The sequence below is a fragment of the Aythya ferina genome, assembly GCF_964211825.1.
Source record: "Aythya ferina genome assembly, chromosome: 2".
NCBI lineage: Eukaryota > Metazoa > Chordata > Aves > Anseriformes > Anatidae > Aythya > Aythya ferina.
The window spans coordinates 66030642-66053776 of NC_140297.1; the positions used below are offsets into that span (position 1 = coordinate 66030642).

The 23135-nt window shown below is 41.7% G+C and overlaps 1 protein-coding gene and 1 long non-coding RNA gene across 11 annotated transcripts in view; both read right to left on the minus strand.

The window, feature by feature from the left end:
• Positions 1-21982, minus strand: part of HIVEP1 (HIVEP zinc finger 1) — a 128826-nt gene extending 106844 nt beyond the window's left edge. For 7 of the 10 annotated variants that reach the window (XM_084508780.1, XM_084508781.1, XM_084508789.1 and 4 more), the window contains exons 1-2: positions 21042-21084; positions 19043-19189 (exon numbers count right to left, since the gene is read on the minus strand). In XM_084508780.1, the coding sequence (XP_084364906.1) occupies positions 19043-19082 (40 nt within the window). In that variant the 5' untranslated portion in view covers positions 19083-19189; positions 21042-21084. Of the gene's footprint in view, positions 1-19042; positions 19190-19549; positions 19626-20062; positions 20261-21041; positions 21085-21850 lie in introns of those variants that run through there. The other 3 variants (XM_084508782.1, XM_084508783.1, XM_084508784.1) reach the window with 3 other exon arrangements.
• LOC311431359 lies at positions 1128-3069 on the minus strand. The gene is made up of 2 exons (XR_014689375.1): positions 2917-3069; positions 1128-1624 (listed from the first exon to the last, which is right to left on the minus strand). It is a non-coding gene; the product is annotated as an uncharacterized lncRNA (long non-coding RNA).
• Positions 21983-23135: the final 1153 nt, after the last annotated feature.

Consider the following 23135-nt stretch of genomic DNA (forward strand, 5'->3'; position numbering starts at 1 on the left):
AAATTTGGTGGAAACACCACCCTTTTCTCAAAAGGTGGACTTCTGTAGAAGTTGAGATTAGCAAAAAGTCAATACACAAAAACTTTGTAACACAGAAGAAACACACAGCTCATTCCACAGTCCATGACAACAGTCCAAATATTCCACACACAAAAAAAAAAAAAAGCTGGAAATAAGCTTAGAAAGAGTTGAAGCACTAATTGCAGCTTAGACTACTTGCAAACATACTCAGAGTGAAAAATACTGCTACCCATGCTACTGACTATAACAGCTGCTAGTTTAAGTACCTGACGTTGGTTTTAAACTGGATTTGTCAGTCTGGAAATATACATTTAGGTCAAATCCATCCAGGTCTGATATCTCCTGACTTAAGTGCCAAAGGATATTCCACAAGAGTCACTCAGACACTTCAGGAGCGGAATCAGCTGTGTCAAAATAAAGACAAAACCTCTGGAAGTCCTCAGAGGCTACTGAAATCTCCCAGGCTGTTGCAGATTATAGATTACAAATGAGAATGGTTTCAGGTGAAGAAAGACATTGGTGAAAGGAGTTTGAAGGCATCACTCTCATCCATTTATTTTCCAAACAAAAAAATGATTTGGATGAGTGAAAACCATGCCTCTCCCACCAAGCAACAAGAAAATGCGTAGTTGGTTGAAATACCCCTTGTAAACAACTTCCCTATGTCACGTGCCTCCTTCTGCAGAGATTTAATTTGGAGAGAGGGCACTTTGATGAGAAACTCCAGTTACCTGACCATGATTTTACCAAAGAAAGCACTGTACTACAGCAGCAGGAAAAAAGAAAAATTTAGGGTAGTAACTCTGCAGAAATATGCTTATGCTACTATTGGATACAAACACTGACAAGTACCTAAACTCATAATTATATGAAGTTCAGTAGACACTCAAATTTCTGCCATTTTGAAAGCTTTCTAAAATGAAACTAGTATTTGAAAACTATATGAAATATGAAACTATAAACTTTCCTAGACTAGTATAGCATGTTACCTTACACAAGATTTTCTATTTTAGAATGACTCTTGCCTGTCCTGCAAACTTCCTTTACTCCCCTTACATCTGACGTTTTGAATTTCCCTTTTATTTAATGAGAATATTTTGTGGGTGTTTTTTCAATATTGATTTATTGAAATACTTTACTGAAAAAGTACAGCACTGATACAAATGTACTTCTGTAAATCAAGTCACATGTTTTAATAGCATATAATTCACACATCTTACATGAAAGTAAGTCTGGCAACTTTTGTTTACATGCCTTAACTTGCTCATTTGCATTCCAGAAAACATTTCTGAAATAATTAACTGGAAGTTACTGCATCATCTGTGCTACGTAAAAGAAACTTCCATCCTGCACCAAACAATCATTTTGTGTCACTAATCTTCATCATGATTCAAATGCATTTGGATTTCTGGTAAGAGCATATGACCAATACTAAAAAACTATATATAAACTAGTTCAGCTTGAACTCTTGCATTTGGTTGAGAAATTGTCAGTAGAAGCTCTCTCCTTCCTTGTAGCTGTATTACTCAACATGCTGTGCACAGGAACTGTTTGTTGAAACATTTGGTATTTTTAGACCAGGCCTCTCAATGGGAATTCCACACTGAAAAAAGGTATCATTTATACACTCAAATTAGTCATTGTGTTCTCCACTATGAATTTACATACAGGGGGTAGAAGGTGAATTGCTCAGTTATAAGCTGGAATTTATGAACGTGTTTAAGCACCTGCTGATAACAACTAGGAATTATGCTCTTGACATGAATACATGCTTCTCTTCTCTGCATAGTTTTTTAAAAAAGAAAAAAGCTCCAGCTCAATACGGGACAGAAGTACAAATTAAATGAACCAATATTTAATAAAAAGCCAAAAATCTGCTTTTGTAACTTCCAGTAGTTCTTTTAATCTTTTTTTTTTTTTTTTTTTTTTTTTTAAGGGTAAGATGCTCTATATGTAATTTTTCATGACTTAAAAAAAAAGAGTGAAATTATCTCTAAGGAAATACTTTCAAAGCATTTCCATGGCATTGAGCATGAATAGGAAAGTATACACAGAAAGAAGCAAAAAACGCTCAGCTGGAATATTTACCCACCTCTTCCCCCTGCTCTGCTGCATGCACTAACATTAGCATCAGCTACAGACAGGTATGGACAAGGTTTTGTTTCCAGCACACATTTATCCACTTAACTAATTCTTTTTTGTTCCTGTATCAAGGGTTTCATATATGATGAGTTTCAGAGCATTACATCACTAGCCTTGCTGCTGTGGTGGTGAGGAAGTACAAATGGGACGTAACAGTTTGACTTGGAAAAGCATTACCATGTAACAATCTGAGCTGTAATTTCTGCAGAGAGAAAAGGGGTGGGGTGGTTGGATCCAGCTCTGGAAAAAACTCAGCTTTTTACATAAAAACGGCCATTGGAAGAAATCTATACTGTTATTACAACAATTGTTTAGGATAATTTGTCAGAGCCAGAAATAAGCAAAGCTATTTGCATGTCAATCAGAGATTTACCCAAGGGGGCAAAGGAGCAGTGCACCAGGAGAGCTACTGCCCCCTTATCCTTCCCACAAGCAGTCTCCTGTATGGTTTGCTAACAGCTGGTCAGCAAAATAACACAAAGAGCTATAGCATGGTTTCACTCACCTATGCTGCAGCATCTTCAGCGTTGTACAACTTCAAAACACTAAGCAACTTAAGAACTATGCAGTTCCCACATATGAAGCAGAAGGAGCAAAACAGGCATTTTAAAATTCATTTAGTAAGCATGCTTTTCTCACACGGGCACACACAAAAAACAAACCCACAATGACTTCCACCACACCAGCATGCTAAATTCCTTAGTGCTCCTGTGTGCAAAAATGGCAACAGTGATGGTGAAAAACCTTTCCTACCTTTAGACAGCCAGAAGCCTGTTCCATTTATATTTCCATGAGGATCTAATCCCTGTTATTCATGTTTTGTGGTTCCCAGGTTAGGGTTCATGGAGGCTGCAGCCAGATTACAAACCCACAGGCTGTGCTCATTAAGCTCTGGCTCCCCAGTACCTGCTTCAGAAACCAAACAGAAGAAAGAGCACAAGCTCTTCCCCTTTTTTTTTTTTTTTTTTTTTTTAAAGAGTTTGCCACATCTCTTGCAACAGCACAATTCAACTGAAGAAGCACAAACATAGTTGCAGTGACACAGAGGAGAACTTGTGCACTACTAAAGGTGGTGAAACATCCAGCTGTTAATTACTTTCCAGCATGAACTGAAGCCTAACTGTACCTTCGGGCACTTCATTTCAATAATTCATTCACCATGAAGAACCTCCCTTGAATGAAAGGCAGTAAAACTCTAAAATGGTAAGGAGGAGGAGCATACTGAACAGGTCTTGGATCGCATGGTGCTTCTCACCCAGCCATGTCCCACGCATACACAGCAGGGCAACAGGCACCCACATACGCTTCTGGCAGGCAGACCTGTACCCCATTAACTTACACGCAGGAGCACTGGGCACTAGCACACAACAGGGGGACTGGAGGAACACAAATGGGAAGAAAAAGACAGACTCCTGTGTAGAAACCACAGTTCTAAAGTTTTAGGAAAGGGTTCTACTTGAAAACAACAGGTCAACAGGGAATGCTGCTATCCAGTACAGCCAGAAAAGATCTGGCTTCATTCCCCATCATGACCATTCCAAGGCCAGATCCAACAAAGCCTTTGGACACTACAGCTCCTCAGGCTTTAGTAGAATAGATGTCCACATACCTCAGCTCCTCACCTTTGCAGTAGACAATGTATAAGTAATGCCATATTTTCAAAGGCCTGCTGAAGAAAGCGCAACGAAACAAAAAAGATACGGGAGCCCAGATAACAGTTGGTGAAAAATGTTACTGTTCAACTATTTTGATTTCAGACCACTTCAAGGATGATAGAGAAAAATGACAGGATGAATGCTTAAGTCAGTTCTAGTTATTTTCTTCATTTTTCTTCTAGCAGAGACAGAAGAAAACAGGCTGCATGAACGGTACTGTACCAACAATGCAATAGACAGAGCATCGAGTAGTTTGGATACTACGTATGCAGAAAGATTGACAATCACAAATTACTTATTTGTGGTACTGCTCATGTCTAACAGTTTTAAAGACACTTAAGGCATGAGGGGAGGTGGGAAAAAAATAAAATTCCTTCAAAACAAAAGTTGGCAAGATCAGTAATAGACTTGCTCACTATGACAGCAGATTGTTTTATTTGTTGCTTGCCTTTATTTTCTTCCTACACCCTTCACAGTTCTCAAAACCTTTGCCAGTTCACCAAAACCAGCAGGAAGCCTTCTGTGCAAACTTCTCTGCTCTCTATGCCCAGGTGGAAGGTAGAATTCAGAACCTTCTCCAGCATGTCAAAACTCATGCAACAACAAATATACCCGGAGGAGGGTGGGTGCATGTGTGTGTGTGTGTGTCAGTTTGAGCAGTTAGAGGGCACAGAAATAAAATCAAGTGTCAATTGGAAGACTATACATGTAAACTATAACACTCAGAAGAAAGTCGGGTTATTGTACACAGGACTTCTCTTTCCAAGATGTTAGCACAGTATGCTCTCTCTCCTTTTGGACAGGGACAGCAAGCAAAAGGGAAACCGTGGCTTTTCCAACACATCTCACCTCCCTCATGTTATCTCCCTGTGATTATTTCCCTTCATTTTACCTAAAATCCTGTGAGGAAGCATTCAGTACTTGCGTAAGATGTTGATTTTTGAAGAGTGATCATTCAGGATGCAAAAGATAAGCAAACAAGGCAGAAAAGCAGTGGAGGGATGGAGGGAGGGAAAGGCTTTGGTTTGCCTCTCTACAGAATTTGTTTTGATACAGTATCCCTGTTGCATGAATTTTCCATATGCTTGTGTCAGATCCACTAACTAAAGCCACAGAGCTGTCAGATGCTCGTTTTTTATTGTGTGCTTACATGGCAAGCCAACCTTTCCGTTGAATCCGCCAGTCTCTCCTGAAGCCAGGATCTGCAACCCAGAAAGATGTACACACTTGCATGGCCAAAAGTCTCAACTTTGCAACACAGGTGCGTCAGCAAAGCAAGGCACTACACTATGGAACCTAACAACTGTTACCATTACAAGAAAGAATTATCAACAACTAAAAAATAGTAACTATTCTGCATATGCATTGTGAAGCAAATATCACAATGAAAACACAGATTTAAATGACTAGATACTATCAGAAGTTAGTGATTAACATAAATCAGAAAATCTCAAACTTTTGCATATGCTCAACTTTCTTTGGCTTTAAAGAAATAAGGAGCAGTAGACATTTATCTCATTACCAAAAGCCCTAAGTCAGTACTTCAGTTAAAACTTAATTTAAGCCCATCCTAGACTACACAGAATTTTGATCAAAACAGAACAAAAGCACCAATCCCAGACACCTTTTTCTTTACCCCATCTGATTAAGAAACCACGTAATCCTACAATTAAGTGAAAATATCAGTCGCACAGGCATCACATCCCAAGACTGGTGTGGGGGCAGGCGCACATTTCTACCTCACACCCATAGTCTTTAGCACTTGAAAGATTACTTGAGAGGAATTTGGAGCATGAGGAACAGAGGTAAAATACCATATTTAAATGGAGCATGCATACTAATCAGGACATAAACATTTAAATAACAGAATGCAGATCTGTTAATCAAATCTGATTGCTAGCTTTCCCTCCATTTACTGGGCGTTCTTCTGGAAAATATCATCTTAATTACTGTTGCCAAAATTGTATTTTTAAAGCCTGGTGGAGAAAAAGCTGATTAGTTATCCTACTGGCTCAAGAGACACTTTTTACGTCAGCATTTACTAGAAACGCAATATTCAAGTTAACTTGCAGGTAACTAGTGTATAATTGTGCACCTACAATAACCCTTTCTGTTAATTCCAAAATAGACTTTTCCTCTTGTGCCTCTTCCCTGACGTCAGTATATTTTAAAGCATTTTACAGTTCTGCATGCCCTCACAAAAATAAGTAGGTAACCAGGAACTTTCACCTCTGGAAAACACTGACCATTACATGCTTTTCAAGCCATTTTCTTCTGCCAAAAGGAACTTAGCTTTCAGATTCCTCCCTGTTTCTAAAGATTTTTAAGTAGCTTTTTATAAATATCATGTCCAGCTAGAGAAGCCCAACATCAGTGAGCTGTGACTACTGCTGGTCATGAGGTGCAAATTATGATTTCCCAGCCAAACTGGGAATCAGAAATTAGTAAGCCGCATTTGTAAGCTTTTAACATCTGACCCTGGGTGGCATATTAAGGTTCCCTAGAAAATACGCAAGGAGGTTCCAATCTCTCTTTCACTCTTGATTCTACAAATGAGCACAGAAAGGAAGCTGTAAGGCACACGTGGCACAGCAGTCTGCTCGTCACACACTCTCCTTTCTTTATCAAAGTTCACTTTGACAGTTCAAGGCAGTAGACAGAAGCTGGAGTGCAAATACAGTCAACCTTTTGCTGAAGCACAGAGGCTGATCATTCAGAAGTAAAGATGCTGAAGTGTGAATCTACAACTGAACAGGGAAATTGAGAACTTTTACAAAAAGAACAGGATGGAAAAAAAGTACTAAAGTTATTGTAAAAGTTAGGAAAATGTTTCAATATTCATGCACTTCCAAGCAGTTCTAAGTGTGTTTATACAAATGTACTACAGATGTAACCATCCACAGGCTTGCTCTTTTATTTTGAACAGAATGTAGAAATATTACTTAATAGGGTCAGTTTTCAGATATACTGAAAATCCATTACTTGGCAATGCTTTCTGAGCATGTTACAGACGGATATCACATTCTTCAAACCCCTGAACCTTGGCTCTTAATACACCATGTTTCTCTATAGTCAATTTCTTGTTCTGCTTTCTCACTGCGCTGTAAAAATGTTATTTCTGAAAACATAACATATTAATTGTATTTTTTAAAGCCTCGCCATGTAGAGGGCTTTACTCTGCTTCTGTAGAAATGTCTTTATATCGACAACTTTGTTCAGTGAACAAACCATAACACATAAGATGTCAGCAATATCAAAAGTTTGTGAAACTTCAGAACAGATTAGAGAGGAATAAAAGGACACCATGAATTTTCCTGTATTTCAGATGCCTGATACACTGATGATAATAGTTATACTAGCCCACCGAATGGCAGAGAAGCAACATCCAAGGACAGTGAGAACTGGAAGTTGCTTTGGGGAAAAAAGAATAAGAGAAGGAAAAAAGCACAGAGAAGTAAGAAAAACACAAACATTACTTTAAGAAAAAAAAAAAAAGCTGTGAAGAAAAAAAGTTAAAATGATTGTCTTAAAGAGGAATGCACTATTCTTTTTGAAAAAAAAAAAAAAAAAACCAAAAAAAAAACATGGTAGAAACCAGCTTTACAATGCTGGAAAAAAAGTGATAGTTAAAACCTGTTTTGTGTCAAGGCCATTTCCCACCTTGAATTCTGTGAAGCTTCCCATGAGCCCTGGGACATGCCTGGATCCACCTAGGGTGCCTTCCCGTTCAAGGGGACGGCATTCCTCCAGCAAAGGCCACAAGCAGGAGATTCCAGCTGCTTCAGCTGATTCCAGGAGCTTCAGAGTCCACCTTCAGAGTACTCTGGCATATGCAGATGATACATTGAGACAAGCAAAAGTTTCTGGTTTTCTGAAGCACTGTAGAGCTTCAGAGCAAGTCTGACTGGCCTGCTTAAGGAGCTGAAAAGACAGAAGATAGACCATTTTAGCAGGGAAGCAGATCTGCGTTCAGCAGACAAGCAACAAACACTGGCTCACTCTTGGTACCCCTGTGGCAATAGATGTATTCAGGGTGGCAGGCAGACTGTGCAGCAATCCTGGCAGGAAACTTTGTTGAAGAGGTATTTGGGACAGCCTGACAAAAGTACAATCATCCTCAACCTACACAGCAACTCCTCTGATATCTCCAGAAGGTACATCACCATTTCAGGTTATATTTCAGAAATTTGAGGAAAAAAAGGAAAAAGCACATAAAGAAAATACTATTTTCAAATGTACTGATGGACATGTATTTGGGCTTAACATACATTAAAAATGTTCTAAAATAAATGTATGATTTCATTGGCACAGAAACATACTTTGTTTAAAAGAAAGAAAAAATACCAGAGAGAACTTACCGAAACATTCCATAAATCAATACCATGAAAAAGGATATGTATTCTCCCACCCCTTGATAAATGCTTGCAATACTTGAAACAAATTTACTGTGTACACTGCGTAAATATTTACTCTGAAAATTATTAAATCATCCCTGTAATAACACCCAGTATTTTCATAGTTCCTAATCTGCCCCAGTCACAGAAGCATTGTCCTCAGACTGACGAAGGCAATTCCCTTTTAAGATTCAATGCACTGAACTATCACAACATACACACTTAACTCTGCCTCTTGACAACTGAGAATTACAGGAACATTTTGACATATGTATTTTGCTAATAAAAATTATAGAGTAAAATATTATAAACACAATTACTATATACAGCATCGTGTTTCCTTGATAAAACTGGGACAGAAATACTTCTTCCTGTAACAAATCCTAAAGTGGGGAGAACAGTAAAACCTCCTGTCTAAAAGACAAGCTCCTCTTCAAAAGGCACAACTGCTAGAGATTCCACAGAGGTAATGCAATAGGAAAATTATCCCAGAAACTGTGCCATAACACTTCTTTTTCCTGTCTCCATATCATGTCTGCGTCACAATCTTTAGGGTAAGAACAAGTGTACGGTCTCCTATCTGACCTAGCAGTACTCAGTATTTAAAAACAATACTGCTCAGCATTAACTTCTCCTGCTTCCCTGCCCCCCCAAATTAAGCCAAAAATCAGAGGAAATCATGCAGTGTGCTCTGAATATTCCATGACTACCACTGCTGGCAGGACTTGAGCCACATATTTCATAGGTAACTAGGAACACACGCACCATTGTTTTGTAGCTACGTTAGGCCACAGGATCCTCCTCAACCACTACTTTTTCTCTCTGCACCTCTTTCCAAACCTTTTGCAATTTCAGCCCGCTGAGGTCTGCCCTGGGATTTACAAATGGGACTTAGCATGAACTTATATTTTAAACACGCAGAAATCTGTGGAAAAAACATTCACAGGGCATCTTAGCCTAGCAGCACATGGTCCTTTTTAAGCAATTCTCTGCTTGCTGCTTCTGCAGGATATTGAAGACATTAAGTGCAGTTTACTTCATTAACCAGATTCAATTAGGAGCACCAACAGAACCTTAAATCAAAGATTAAACTGAAAAGTACAAAGACTTTTTCAACTTTGTCTTCCACTTTTCACATCCTGTGGATCATTAAAAAGACACTTATTTTTCAGTCACCAAAGGTTATAAGGAAATTGCTAAATCAGCATGTTCTTCTGAGCAATCTCATTCTGAAAGAATCTTTAAGGACCTTTTAAAAGTTTTTGTACAAAACCAAACAGTCCTGCCTATCCTACTAAACAAAAGCTTCCCCACTTCCCCCACAAATGCGTCACAGAAGGCTCCAAACATCAGCCGTAATTTTTTTCCCCCTCCTTCTTCTTAATGTAAATACTCTGAGTTATGACACATTTAAACAAGTGGAGGGAAAGACCACACACTTTGCCCAATTCATCTCATTTGGAAATTTAAAGTCCAGTTGATTCACCTCCTTTAACATAGAAAGGAAAATCTTACTTTTCCAACTGAGTGGAGAGCCTGAATTTCTCTCTTCGTAATCTCATAAGCCATTACTGAGCTAAAATTCTTGCTATAGAAGTCCAACACAATAAAGAACAAGCAAGTCCAGGAAACACATACTTGTATAACCAGCTCCTTGAAAATGTGTAGCTCTAGAAAGTCTTGTTTATGTCCCCTGCATAAATATTTAGAGCAGTTTGCAATTTTAAATCAAATTGTCTGATCGCAAGAAACTCAAACTACATGCTTACTGCACCAAAAGGGAGTTGTTTCAAGATAAAATAAACAAAAAACAAAAACCCCAAAAACAGAGGGCTATTTTTTTTTCTCAACTTCCTGTATGCATGAAGTTGGACTACATGCAGACCGTTCTAGTGATAACAAATGACTGTGGCTAGAACAAAAGAGTTTTCACCCACCTCTTCAGCATGTCACCCACTTACCTACAGGCAGCTGAGGGAGGTGCTGCCCACTTTCTCCCTTTGCCAAGGACAGGGAATGAATGCAGCCCACAGATGCTTGCCTGCAGCAGCAGGTATGTACTTACCTTACCATCCCTTCCGAACACCATAAAGTAGGCTCAGTGTAAAGTCTAATGGAAGCACTACTAGGCTACAAATTCCTTTTTTAATTCTTTACTTACAGAGAATGCATTGTAGCAAGATATTTAGAAATGTTTACAATGCTCTTGGAAAGTTTATTTTGCTGTGGAAAAGAGGCCTGTGCAATAACACAGCACACAACTACAAACTGATGCATACGGAGTTTGAAAATACTGACGTGAGTGTCAACAGATAAACTTGCATGATTTTAAAGCATTACAAAGATAATTTGAGAAAACGTGAGACTATAAACCTTTGCCTTTTTCCTAACAGACATTTAAGATGATGATGATAAATCTGCGAGGAAGCTCTGATAACTAAGCCTCTGTAGCCTATTCAGGATTTTGTTATTTACATTTTAATTTCTAATAGTTGCATACTGGAAGCAGCTTTTTCTTTCTTTTTTTTTTTTTTTTAAGGGAACTTCACCAGCCACTCAGAACTTTAAAACAGTTACCTTACATCTTAATGCAAACCAAAATCTATTCTGAGTTGCAAGAATTTAAAAAAAAAAGTCATTCTTCTGAATGCTCTGAGAAAGCTTGACTCTCGTAAAAAGTAGCTGTTCCTGAGCCCAAAAAACTTGACTCAGTTTCATCCCAGAGCCAACTGTCTGTTGTAATAGAAATGTTTGAAAGAACAACCGCTTGCTTTTTAAAGAACAAATCTTACTTTTTGTTTCTCTTTTCATAACCTCTGCTTTTTTTCCCCCAAGACATTCCTAACATACTGGGGCTCATACATCAGCAAATGCCAAATTCTGTAATATTTCTTACTCTTTGCTTAATTAAAATAAACAAGACAGTGAATGTGAAGGTGAGACAGAATCATATATCCGCATTGTTTCAACTTCACTTTACTTGCAAAGACATCTAACTGGCTTATAAGATATCTTCAATCCCCCAGATCATGGCTGCTTCTTCATGTCTGTAGGAATTAAGTTGTGTTGTGTTTTGTGTGTTTTTTTTTTTTTTTTTTCTTTTTTAACCTGACCCTTCACTAATTTCTTCCAGCTTCTGCCTGATTTTAACTGCAATGATAAAATTTCTACTCCATAAAAAGCAATTTGTTCTTTTCTGCCATTAAGAGAGCAGAACCAATCTGCTTCCTCCATTCTTTTTATCAAAGTCATCCTCGCAGATGTGTCTTCGCAATCCTTTTACCTGGAACATCATTCTTTTATCCCTCTTCCTAATGTTATTTTAACACCCTCTGAAATCACCTATTCTTGCCACTGTTTGCATCAAGCAGACTCACTTTGCATTATCCCCTTCTCCTAATATTAATCACGCGTACACAGCAATCTGTAATACACACATATTCAGAGATGACAGTGCCAGCTGCATTTAATGTTGTTTGTTTTTAAACTTCAGTCTTAGCCATACTTTGTCCATTCTGAATAAAAGCTGTATGACAAATTTTAGGGGCATTTTATTATTATTATGTTTTAATTGATGTGTTAACTAAGAAAAAAGTTCAGTTTCCTCTTGGTTTACTAAAATTTGTAAAGTCATTCCATTAAGAACCTCTGTTGCTTCCCAGTTTTGAATTTTGTCAGTAGAAACAGTTCTAAAGGGGAACAAGCTAGGAATAAGGAATAGATCTCATGTTATCATGATGAAAATACATACCTATTTTTGGGCAATTTAAGAATCTCCAAAAGCCTACCATTTATACATGGCAAATACAGGTTTCCAGCACAGTTTCAGATGTTCAAGTTGGCATACATTAGCACAAGCTTTGGGGGAAAAAAAAAAAAAAAAAGGGGGGGGGGGGGGAGGGGAGGCAATCTTGTAATTCTACCTACTCTGGGCCCTCCATTTCCATCCCCACAGCTTTTCCACCCTTACACCAGCACAGGCTTTTGTGAGCCCAAGTGACAGAACCGCTGGGGTGTAAGAAGGGGTCTGAGCTGAGCCTGTCTTCATGCTCTGCCCTCCCAGGCTGCAGGGTGCACAGCATCAGGGATCTGATCCAGCATAAGAGTCACCCCCTGCCCTCGGTGTTAGCATAGCTAAAGTTATCTTGAAACCACCTGGGAAACTATGACCTTAAAGACCTTCCTCTCTGAAGGCTTTTCCTGCACTGAGCCCCTCCTCACTGCAGGGGCTTTCTTAGCAGCAGCTCCAAACTCTGCAACATTACACCACATACAAGAAGAAGAATATTACAGAAACTGGCATAAACGTTTAAAACCTATAAGAGCCCTAACAGCTCTCATACCAGGAACAAATGCTGCAAAGCTCACTGATGGGAGAGATTTCTCCCTCTGCTCCCTCATGCCTGGTCCATGGGGGGTACATCACTGTGGTACACAGCCCACGCGGTGCGGTCCCACCATGGTGGTGACTCACATGGGAAGTGCTGCGGTTCAATAAGATTGAATTTCTTGGGTTTTCTGGTTTTTGTTGTTTTTCCCCCCTTCAGTTTACTATTTTAATAGCTAAGAAGCAACATTTAAGAATATCCTTTAAATGTTAAGATGGTGAAGCCAAGTGCTAAGAAGTCACAGAATGCCAAAAGTAAGGTTGTTTACCCAAACAAACTCAGTTTGGCTCTGGGCCTTATTCGCAGCACACGCCAAATACAAGACTACCAGTTTCTTCATCATCTTTTCCATTGTTTAGCCACCGAGCAGCTGCTTCACAACACTGACAACTTTATCTTTCGAACCCTTAGAAGCTGATGTGGTACCGGTATCTCCAGTTTACAGGCAAGAGACAAAAGCATGGAGAGATTAACAGATTTGCCAAAAGTGTTGACTAATCTTAGGTCACCTAGACTATGATTTTTACTTTTTTTTTTTTTTTTTTTTTAAAAAAAAAAAAAAGATACTTCACATTTTTACATCTACAACTTGGAAGTAAGGGGACCAACTGCAGTTGCAGAAACTCAGAATTCATGCCTTGGCATCTCAGCTCTAGCAAAATGAAGAGCACAATTAACAGTTGGCTGCAAAAATCAGGTTTAACAGAATTGCTCAGCCTCACACAAGAAGCTTGGAAGCAGAGGCAGGAACAAAACGCAGCTCTCTCAAGGCAGTACAGTCTTATCCACCCTACCATTCTTTCCTCTCTAGCAATCCCCTCTCAGCAGGCACTTTTCCATTGCTTGTGACCACTGACATAAGGGGCCCAACCATCCTGCACAGCAAACAGGACTAGACCCTGTCAAAAAAAACACTTAGATGATCAAAACTGGGGATATATAACAGGGAGATGGGGATAGGATAGGTAAGGCGGAAAAGGGTGGCAAACCACAGTTTTAAATCCAGCCTTTATACACTGCAGTGTATTTTAGACAGTTTTATAAACATAAATATGTATATTATTCACCTTACAACAGAATTTACTGGCTGTAGCCAAGAAGCTCTGTAAGGTGCAAGGACGCTTATACAGCACAGTAGGAAACAACTGTCAGCGTGAAGTTCTCACGCTCCAAACAGGTAAAACAAATCCCCCCCAAAATAGAGAAACATTATTATTCCACACCACAAACAAGGCACAGAGAGACTACTTCTGTGGCTTACAAGAGATACATGCGAAGTCCATGCGTTGCATCGTGGGAAGGTCTTCTGGAACTTCCGCTGACAGCATACCTACAGAGCCACCTGTACCTTCTACCTTCATGAGGGAGATTTGGGCTTTTTAGTTGTTCAAGTATTGGAAACAACCCGACACAAAGAAACCATAACTGCTGCCAAATGAATGGGGATTTATGTAATAAAGTTACCAAGTCAAAGCTCTGACTTCTTGTTCCACCTGCATCACACATGCTCCAGACGTTTCAGCGAAATACTTACCTGGACTTTCTCTACAGTGTCTTTAGGGATGTCTATGGGTACGCTACAGGGCACAGCACACCAGCACTTGTGGTATACCAATACCACACCAATGGAGCCTCAGAAATACCCTAAAGCAAAACATTTTTCTGTCAGAAACAGCACCGTGGCCCAAAAGTCAAACATAATGCCTGAACATTTCTTTTGAACTGAGTAAGCACAAGTTACAGAAGTGAGTCTTAAAAAAATATATATAAAAAAATAAAAATGAAGACTCTGCAAATCCTTTGATAAAAATCATGAGTTAAAGCTCAGCACAATGATCACTTCTCAGGTTTTATAGATGACATGACCAAACACTAATGAGAAATGTTAACCTGTCAGTTTTCAATGTAGACAGGCCTATTTCAGTACTGAAAGCAAATTATAATTTTAAACCAACTCCAAGAGCCTTAAGATTTTTCAGACACTTCATTCTCATGGAAATCATCGGACCCAGAATGTATCCAGTTGTCCAGCCAATTTAGGCACACTTTTCAGATTACACCAAAGCTATCAATCTATTAAACACAATTTATATTATACTTGCACTTCTTTAACAAGTACAAAGATTTAAAACCTTTGAAAACAGATCTTGAACTTGATGGGCCCCTCCACCATTTGTTTTGAATGGAAATATTTGATTGAGAAGAAAAAGTAGAAACAGCAACAATTTGCATTCCTAAAAATAAAGAGAAGCTTATCTAGGAAAAAGACAAAAATATGTTACATTTTTGTACTAGTGCATCAGAGCACTGTGCTGAACACTGCACAGATAATAAGCAAGTTTTCGATTTGAACTCTGCAATTGGGTGCACCTAAGTAAACAAAAACATGAGTTGTTTTTCCTCCTATATCCTCAGAACCATCTGACAACAAAACCAAGCCCACTCAGCTCTGCTAAAAGCATGATTCTCTAATGTAGCTGTACTTCTGGGAATACATTACTGCTTCTGTGAAATGTTTTGTTACAGACGTGTATCACTTGGCCATGTAAATACATGGTGTGACTGCATGCAAAGTAGTCTTTTACCAGTTACCTAAAACTTAACACAACAAATAAAGTAAATTTAGGACCAATGACCTCTGGATGTCTGGTAAGCAGTACTTTCTCGAGCCTCCCTCCTGAATGAGATCGATGTTTTCCCTCTTTCACAACACACTCCTTTCCTGGGGGGGATGACAATGCTTTTTGTTAACAACACGATAATGTGTCTGAGATTAGCTTTTTTTTTTTTTTTCTTTAAGAGGCTAAGACAAGGTCAGGAACGCCTGCTTATTTGCTCCATTTCAGTTGCATAGCTGACTGGTAACTCAGATAAATGCCAGTCTTTTCCCAGGCATGTCTTTAGCCTTTGTTTTTGAAACTACTTCATTTTTGGAACTTGTATGCATTCAAATCATATCCTTTTGAGACCTGGAAAAAACATAATTTATCTCCAACTTTAGCCACTTCTGGGGATGGCTACAATTATTATTAAACTTGTCAGGAGACATGCAAGTCTGATACCATGCACAACGGCTCTTACCAAGGCAGTCCACTGGTGATGCTAACGCTTTTTACTTGAGGATGTATTTGCAGCAAGAAGCTGGGAAGACTGACATGTCAAAACAAAATAATAAAACAAGCACAGCACAGCAGATGCCTTATTGACATAAGGCATCAGATATAACATGCTCATTCAGCCGCAGTCAGGCATTAAAACCATGTGACAAGCACATAGTTGTGAAAACAAACAGCCAACTAATTTCATTTTCTTTTAAAAATTATTTACAAAGTAATGTTTCCCATATCCTGCCCTCTCGATAACAGTTTGGTTTTTTGTTTGTTTGTTTTGTGGTGTGTTTTTTTTTTTCCTGCTGTAAAATAGGCTAGTATAGCACTATATTTATTGACTCATCTATAAACAGACAGCAAAACCCAAGATGGGGGGTGAGGGTAGGGGACCTCAGCACACACAAAAACACACACACACAAAAAACAAACTTGATCTTCACTGTGGAACACTTCAGGGACACTTCTAATTTGTCAAAGACTGTCTGCTCTTTCAAAAGCATACAAAATAAGTAAAATAAAGCCATGACACAAAAAGAAGAGCCTTCAGGTTACTTGCCAAATTCTTACATTTAGATCTACATATTAAACAATGCCATTTCATTTTCCCCAGACAATACAGCTGCTCACAGTAAACACGGGCAATATTAAAACTTTTTTTTACAGTTATTTCTGTGCTGATGAAAATCACAAATTAACTTTTTTTACGGGGTGGGGAGAAGTAAAGTCATGGGTTTGCTTTTGTTTTAGAATTTGTGTACATACATTAGGTTCTTGGATTTGGTTGCTTACTCTTGAGGCAGATTTGGACTCAAATTCGCAAACCAAGTAACTCATCTGATACACAGGACAGTAGATAGACAGTGTCAAGGATTGCTCAGCAGCGCTCTCTTGGAAAAGTTAAACATTGATGGGCTCCAGACATGGCAAAGCTACCGGCAACTTGACTGCGATGGGGCAAGCAGAGGGTTTGAGACAAGGAAAGGAGAAGGCAGGTAAGGCTACGGTGTTCTTTGTACATAGTTCAGATAGTAATAATTAGGTGTAGACAATGTAAACATAACTTTTATCATAAAAATAAAAGCTACTTAACCTTACATCTTTGTCTTCCAAAGGTTATAAAAATTTCAGAGCTTGCTGAGTTTCACCTTAGACCACAGATGTGTATTCTTTCTGCAGATCTAGTTATTACCTGTACCAATCGCCATAAATTAAACAGCACATCTACAATGTATACTTAAAAGTTTTAATGGTTAAGACTCTCAGTTTAAGTCTGGTCTAACCTTCTATACACAAATGTAAACTGCCAGAAAGGAGAGATATGCAATCTTTCAGCCTCCTCAAAATCCATCAAAACCCGAGGTTTTCAGCATTTGCTGCTGTATTCTCAGAGACAGATAAAATAACTAAAACTGAAATCCAGTTTTCCTCATTTTCAAGACTAAAAATAAAAATAGGGCATCACTAATGAGAAGTAAACTGATTTTTCAGATCACTTCACCTCTAATAACCTATGGTAGCAATACATGCTTACAACATTTTGAAGATCTCAGCATCTATGTAGTTTCAACAAGCATTTTTAACTGTTAATAAGAAGTTCCACCATCATTTCAAATTATGGGCTCACTGTATACCTCTGGTTCCCTTCCCAACATTTAACCCACCTTAATTTACTCAAAAACCTCTCCTAGTTGTAGAAAAACAGAAACTGATAAAAACTGCTATTAGAGGGGTGATAAAAGCTAAATGACAGGGGATATTACACAAGGAAAAAAAAAAAAGTAATTTATTTCTTACACAATTAAGAGTTTAATTGGATTATTTATTTTAAATGCTTTCAGTTAAATGAATACAAAGCTACTAAAAGCTTTACAGTAGACTTAACTCCTATTAAGTTCAAAGCAGTACAAGAGTGGATACTAGAGCACTAAAATTAGATCACTTTTATATTAGATTGGCAAACATTACATCAATTACATCAGCAACTTGGTAAGCAGGAATAATGAAACTTGGGGCCTAATTTATTGCTTTAAGTTCATTCAGAATGGGAAATGGCATCACCTAAATGCAAGGCACTGCAAAGTGCCCACTGCTGCTTTTTTCCCTCTCCTGATCCGTGATGGAGGTTTATCCATCACGCTGTTCCACGTTTCTTGAGTGAAGGCACTGCAAAAACATCCTCTGCAGCAGAGACGGTCACTGGTAGCAGTGACACAGTTCACAGAACCCCAAGGTTTTTGATACAGCTGTATACACTAGCACTTCAGAGCCTCACAATTGTAAACTAAGTGAAACACGCGCTTATGACTGTTGGGTTTTGGAGGTGTTGGTTTTTTTGTGTGTGTTTTTTTTTTGTTTTGTTTTGTTTTTTTAAATAAGAGTTGCATCAAATGCTGTTCCTGCTCCAAGAAGTTTATGTTGGTATTTGTAGTTTTGTCCTTTTTTTTTTTTTTTTCTAAAGGGATGCTTCCCTACCACAGCAGTGAAATTAACCTTAAGAAGCTGATGACAGCCACATGAGGGGGTGCATGTGGAAGCATGTTCTCCCAACAGCTACATATGAGGCTTATGGTAGAAGCTTGTTGTCCTTCCACATACACGTCTGCTTTTCAACTAATCTGTATTTTTCCCCTCATTTAATTCCTCCAGGGCCACTTTGACCAAGACAGCAACAAATAATCAAGGGATCTGATTGCACACATTCATCTGCCCGTCCTGGGCTCTGTTAATGCCAGGATTTTGTTCCAGGAGCCACCTGGACATCTCAGCCTGTCAGTTTGTGGAGCATGTCTTTTACACACTTGTTCCCTTCTGCAAGTGAGCTCAGCTGCGTGAAGGCAGGCCAGTGAGGAGACCAAGGTCAAACCCAGTGACTCCTGGGGTAGCATGGACGACGGAGATGATAAAAAGTGGGAAGGCATGCACGGGAGGACAGTCTGATCCCCTCCAAAGCAAGCCAAACCAATTACTATCAAGAAAAACAATGACTGCCAGCCAGATCTCAGACTGCATTTTACATTGCAAACACTTCCAACCTCCCAGTATATTTCAACTGTAAATTCTCTGGCAAGAAAACTGTGTCGTCTTTTGCTTTTTCAGAGTTCAAGCTACTTATTGCTCTAATCTGGAGGATATCAAGTACGCAGTCGTGCACACAGTACAGCAATAAGAACAGATCCACTTATTTCTCTCAAAATTAGAGAAGCCTCCTGAATTTGCTGGCAAGATATTTTGGGGTCAAAACAGACTTCATGAGTACACATTTTTTCAACCTCATAACTGGAAACACAACCAAGTTTCGCAAATGCTTTTTCTCTCTATGGAGAGCTACATACCTCTCAGATTTCTTGGATGTATCTGCTTTGTCCGCGGCATTTTCCTCTAATCTCATATACCACTTTTTCCTCTCAGAAACGAAGAGTACAGCAAGCAGAGAGATGGCAGCGCCATAAACTTGACAAAGGGGTAAATTAATCTGTATGCTAAAAAAAATAAAAGAAATAAAAGAGAGAAGTTAGGAGATGTATACAGCATTAAGAAGGAAAACAAAAGATACCTATCCACTCCCTTTCACCCTAAAACAGTTACAGAATTTAGCAATGACCAAGAAATATTTCTGTATCCATCCCTTTATGGAGCAAGATGTTCCACTACTGTAAGAAAACTAAATGAGGGTGAAACTCCTTTTGGGATTACTCAGGAGGCATGAGAAAACTAAGACACTTTTCCACATTCGTCAGCAGTTTTCTAGCCAGAAAATGTCTTCCAACAACTTGTGCCCCATGTAAATAATTCTGGAAAACTAAACAAAATTTGACATCGGGCTTTAAGATAATACATACATTTCTCTGGGGGAGAAGGCAGAGCGAAGGGCAAACACAGACTGCAGCAGCGATAACCCCATTTGCAACACAAGGAAGCCTCCGGTTCCCCCACTTGGGGCTTGCAGGTCCAGAGGAACTCCTCAGGGGAAGTTTCTGGTAAAATACCACGAGCAGCACAGAACCACACAGGCCCTTGACCCAGCTGCAAGCTGTTGCACAGCCACTTTCTGCCCTGCCACCCTCCCAGGTAGCTGCAACAGTCCCTGCATTTGCAGGAGGCTGCAGGCAGCAAAGGCCAAGTACGCACAAACCCCACGGATAGGGGAATTTTTTAAATATTTTTTTAAACAGCCAACATACCAGATTTTGTACTGAAATGGTACCAACCCACACATGCATACCCAAAATTACACCTTATTCCATGTTAACAAAACTTTCTCACTTTTCAAATGTTCTTACGATTTACTCCTGGTTTAAAGAGCAGTTTGTTTAATTTCCAAAATCCCCCCAGACCTATAGCAAATTACTTACACAGAACTTATAAAAGAGAAAACAACCGCGTAGTCCCCCTGTTCCAGCTAAACAAAGCGAAACGCCGACCACTTCTTTTTATGGCAATACCGTCTTGGATAGTGAGATTTTCGTAATTAACACAAGGAAGAATTTCTCTTAATTTCTACAAATCCCTCAATGGCCCTTAATATGGACAAGATGATTACAGAGAGCTACTTAAGGGAGGAAGCATGTAGGATTTTTAGCATTTAAACATTAAATTTGGGGGGGGGAGGGTTAAGCCAGGCGAAGTTTTTTGTTTTTTTTTTTTAAATAAAAACGAAATTCAAACCCCCCCCCCCCCCCCCCCCCATTTCAAGCAGACTTCTCGCCGCCACCCCTTCGGTCTAGAGGCCGCTGGGGAGCACGAGCATTAATTTTTAACGCTTCTTTTGTCTGTTGCAGCAGGAAGAGGAGCCAGGCAGGGGAAGAGGCTGGCACAAAGGATGGCTGGGGGCTGCCGGCTCTGTCCCAAGGGCTCCTCGCCAGGACGCTTCGAGGAGGGGAAAACCGGGATCAAACTTTGGGGGTGGGGGTGGGGGCACATAGGTGGGGGGGGCAGAAGTGGAGGGGATACAGGGGAAGGGGAGAATTGGGGGGGTATAGGGGGGGAGGGGGGGGAGGAGGGGAAGGGGAGGGAAGGAAATGAGAAAGGAGAAAGAAAAAAAAAAAAAAAAAAACATGAATGAAGAGAGAGGGAGGAGCCTGGGAAAACCCCTCCGCAACGCCGCGCCGAACAAAGCGCTGCGCACACGCCGGGCACCTGGGGGGGGGGGGCACAACAGCACCATAAAAATTAAATTAAAAACAAAACAAAACAAAAAAAAGAAACAAAACACGGGGGACCCCACGCGGGGGTTGTGGGGAGCGGAGCCCCTCTAGTACCCCCCCCCCCCTTCCCCCATCGGTGCCTCTCCTTCCCCCCTTTCCCCTCCCGCTCCCAGGGCCCGCTGCAAACCTGGCGGAGGCTGATGGCGGCGGGGAGGCCGGCGGGGGGGGGGGATAGGGAAGGGGGGGGGGAAAAGGGGGAGGCCGGGAGCCTCCTTCACTTGACAGCCTCAAACACAAACATGACCCAGCGGCGCCGCCTCGCACAGCCTCCCTCCTCCTCCTCCTCCTCCAAGCGCCGTGCCCCCCCCCCCTCCAGGCTCCGCCCCCCCCGGGCTCCCCTCGGGGAGAGCCGCGCCGTGACCGGGGCAGGGCGGGGAGGGGAGGGGAAGGGCGGGGGGAGGGTGCTCGAGGGGGGGGGAGGGGGGGCGTCACCCTCCCTCACTTTCTATTGCAGGAAGCGGGTGACGTCACCGGGTCTCCCGGCCCCGCCCCCTTGCCCTCCCTCCCCCCCCGAGCCCGGGGGGTGGGGGAGGGGTCACCAAGGGGGTTTCCTCGCGGGCCGCTGGGGGAGGGGCGGCGAACACCCTGTCCTACCCCCCCCATCCATCCCTCCCAGTGCGGGGACCGCCCCCGGCCCCCATAATGGGGGACCCCCCCGCCCCCTCCACGAGCAGCCCTATTAAGCACCAGACGCCCCCTCCCCATTCACCCCCCACACCCCAAAAGTTATTCTCCCCCCCCCCCCAAGAAAAAAAAAAAAAAAACAGGAAAAAAAAAACACACTAGTGCCGTCGGTCGCGCTCCCCCCTGCCACCTCCCGGCCCCCGGGGCACCGGCACGGCCACGCAGCGCGGAGGATCCCGGAGGTTCCTCCCTCCCTCCCTCCCTCCCTCCCGGTTTGCCCGTCCCCCCTCCGCGCCCCGCCGGGGTACTCACCCCCGCGCCCCCCAACTTTCGGTGCCGGCACCGAGCCCCTCCACCGCCGCCAGTGGGCGGGGGAGGAAATCCGAGGGGGAGGCGCGTCGGGCTCGCCCCTTTTTTGGCCCGGGGGGGCGATGCGGGGGTGGGGATGGGGACGGCCCCCCAGGCGGAGAGGGACGGGGAGGGAGGGGCTCTGAGCGCCGAGAGGGGGGTTGGTGGCTTCTGTGCTTCCCCCCCCCCCTTTTTTTTCTTTTTTTTTTTGTTGGGGGGGGAAGGTGTTGGCAGCTTTTCGGAACCACTCAGGTTTTCCGTCAGCCCCAGCGCACGCCGCCCTCAGCGCATAAAACCCCAATGAAATAATTAAATGCCTCCTCCCGCTCCCACGCCTGCGCTCCCCCGGCCCCCAGCCGCCCAGCAGCCTCTTCGCCTGGAAGTTTGCAGCGCCCAGACCAGCCCCTGCTGGGCACCGTTTCCAGAGAGCCCCCAGTTTTGCAGGGGGCCCTATTTCAAGCTATATTTCATCATGGCTTTCACGAGTGCTGCCTTCCACACGGGAGAAACCAAGGTGGGGAGAGGCAGTCACTCACTGCAGAGCTGGGGGCAGACATGAAACCAGAGCTTTTGGTCACGGTCTGAGCCATTTTTCCTCCTGAGCTCACTTAATCTCCACCTTGAAAACACGCGTGGCTTGCAGCAGTGGTGGGCTCCCTGCCGGAGGCAGAAGCCAGGCAGATAATCCATCTGCAAACAACCAGGCTAGTCTGCAGCCAGACAGTAAGGCTGAGGTGACGTTCATTGCCATTGTTAATTAGAGTGTCATGGGAGGATGGAATCCTCAAAGAGAATCCTTAGGAAAAATACTCCATTCCACTGCCTCTTGTCAGAGAAGAAAAAGATGAACTCTTTGAGAGGAGCCTTTTCATCTTCCCCCTCTGGCTTTCAGAATTAGGGCTCTGACTTGAAAAACAGAATTGCCATTAGCCTGAGCATGCTGATATGATGAATTTGACACCCCCCCCCCCCCCCAGGTGCTGACAGCTGAAACTTGTCCACCAGATCTGACCAGTCACAAACCTGAGCTCACATGACCTCTGAAATTAGCTCTGGACCTCCACTTGGCATCTTTAGCTGTCCTTCACCCATCTCGCTCCTTCCTATTCTACCCATTGCTGGAAAGCTTTAGGTTGTTATCAGCATGTCGTAAGGGAGGAAGAATCAGATGCTGCCCTTCCTCATAAGATGCCACAGCTGTTGCAGGTGCCAAAGGAAGACCCAATCCACCCATTTCTTTGCAAGGTCC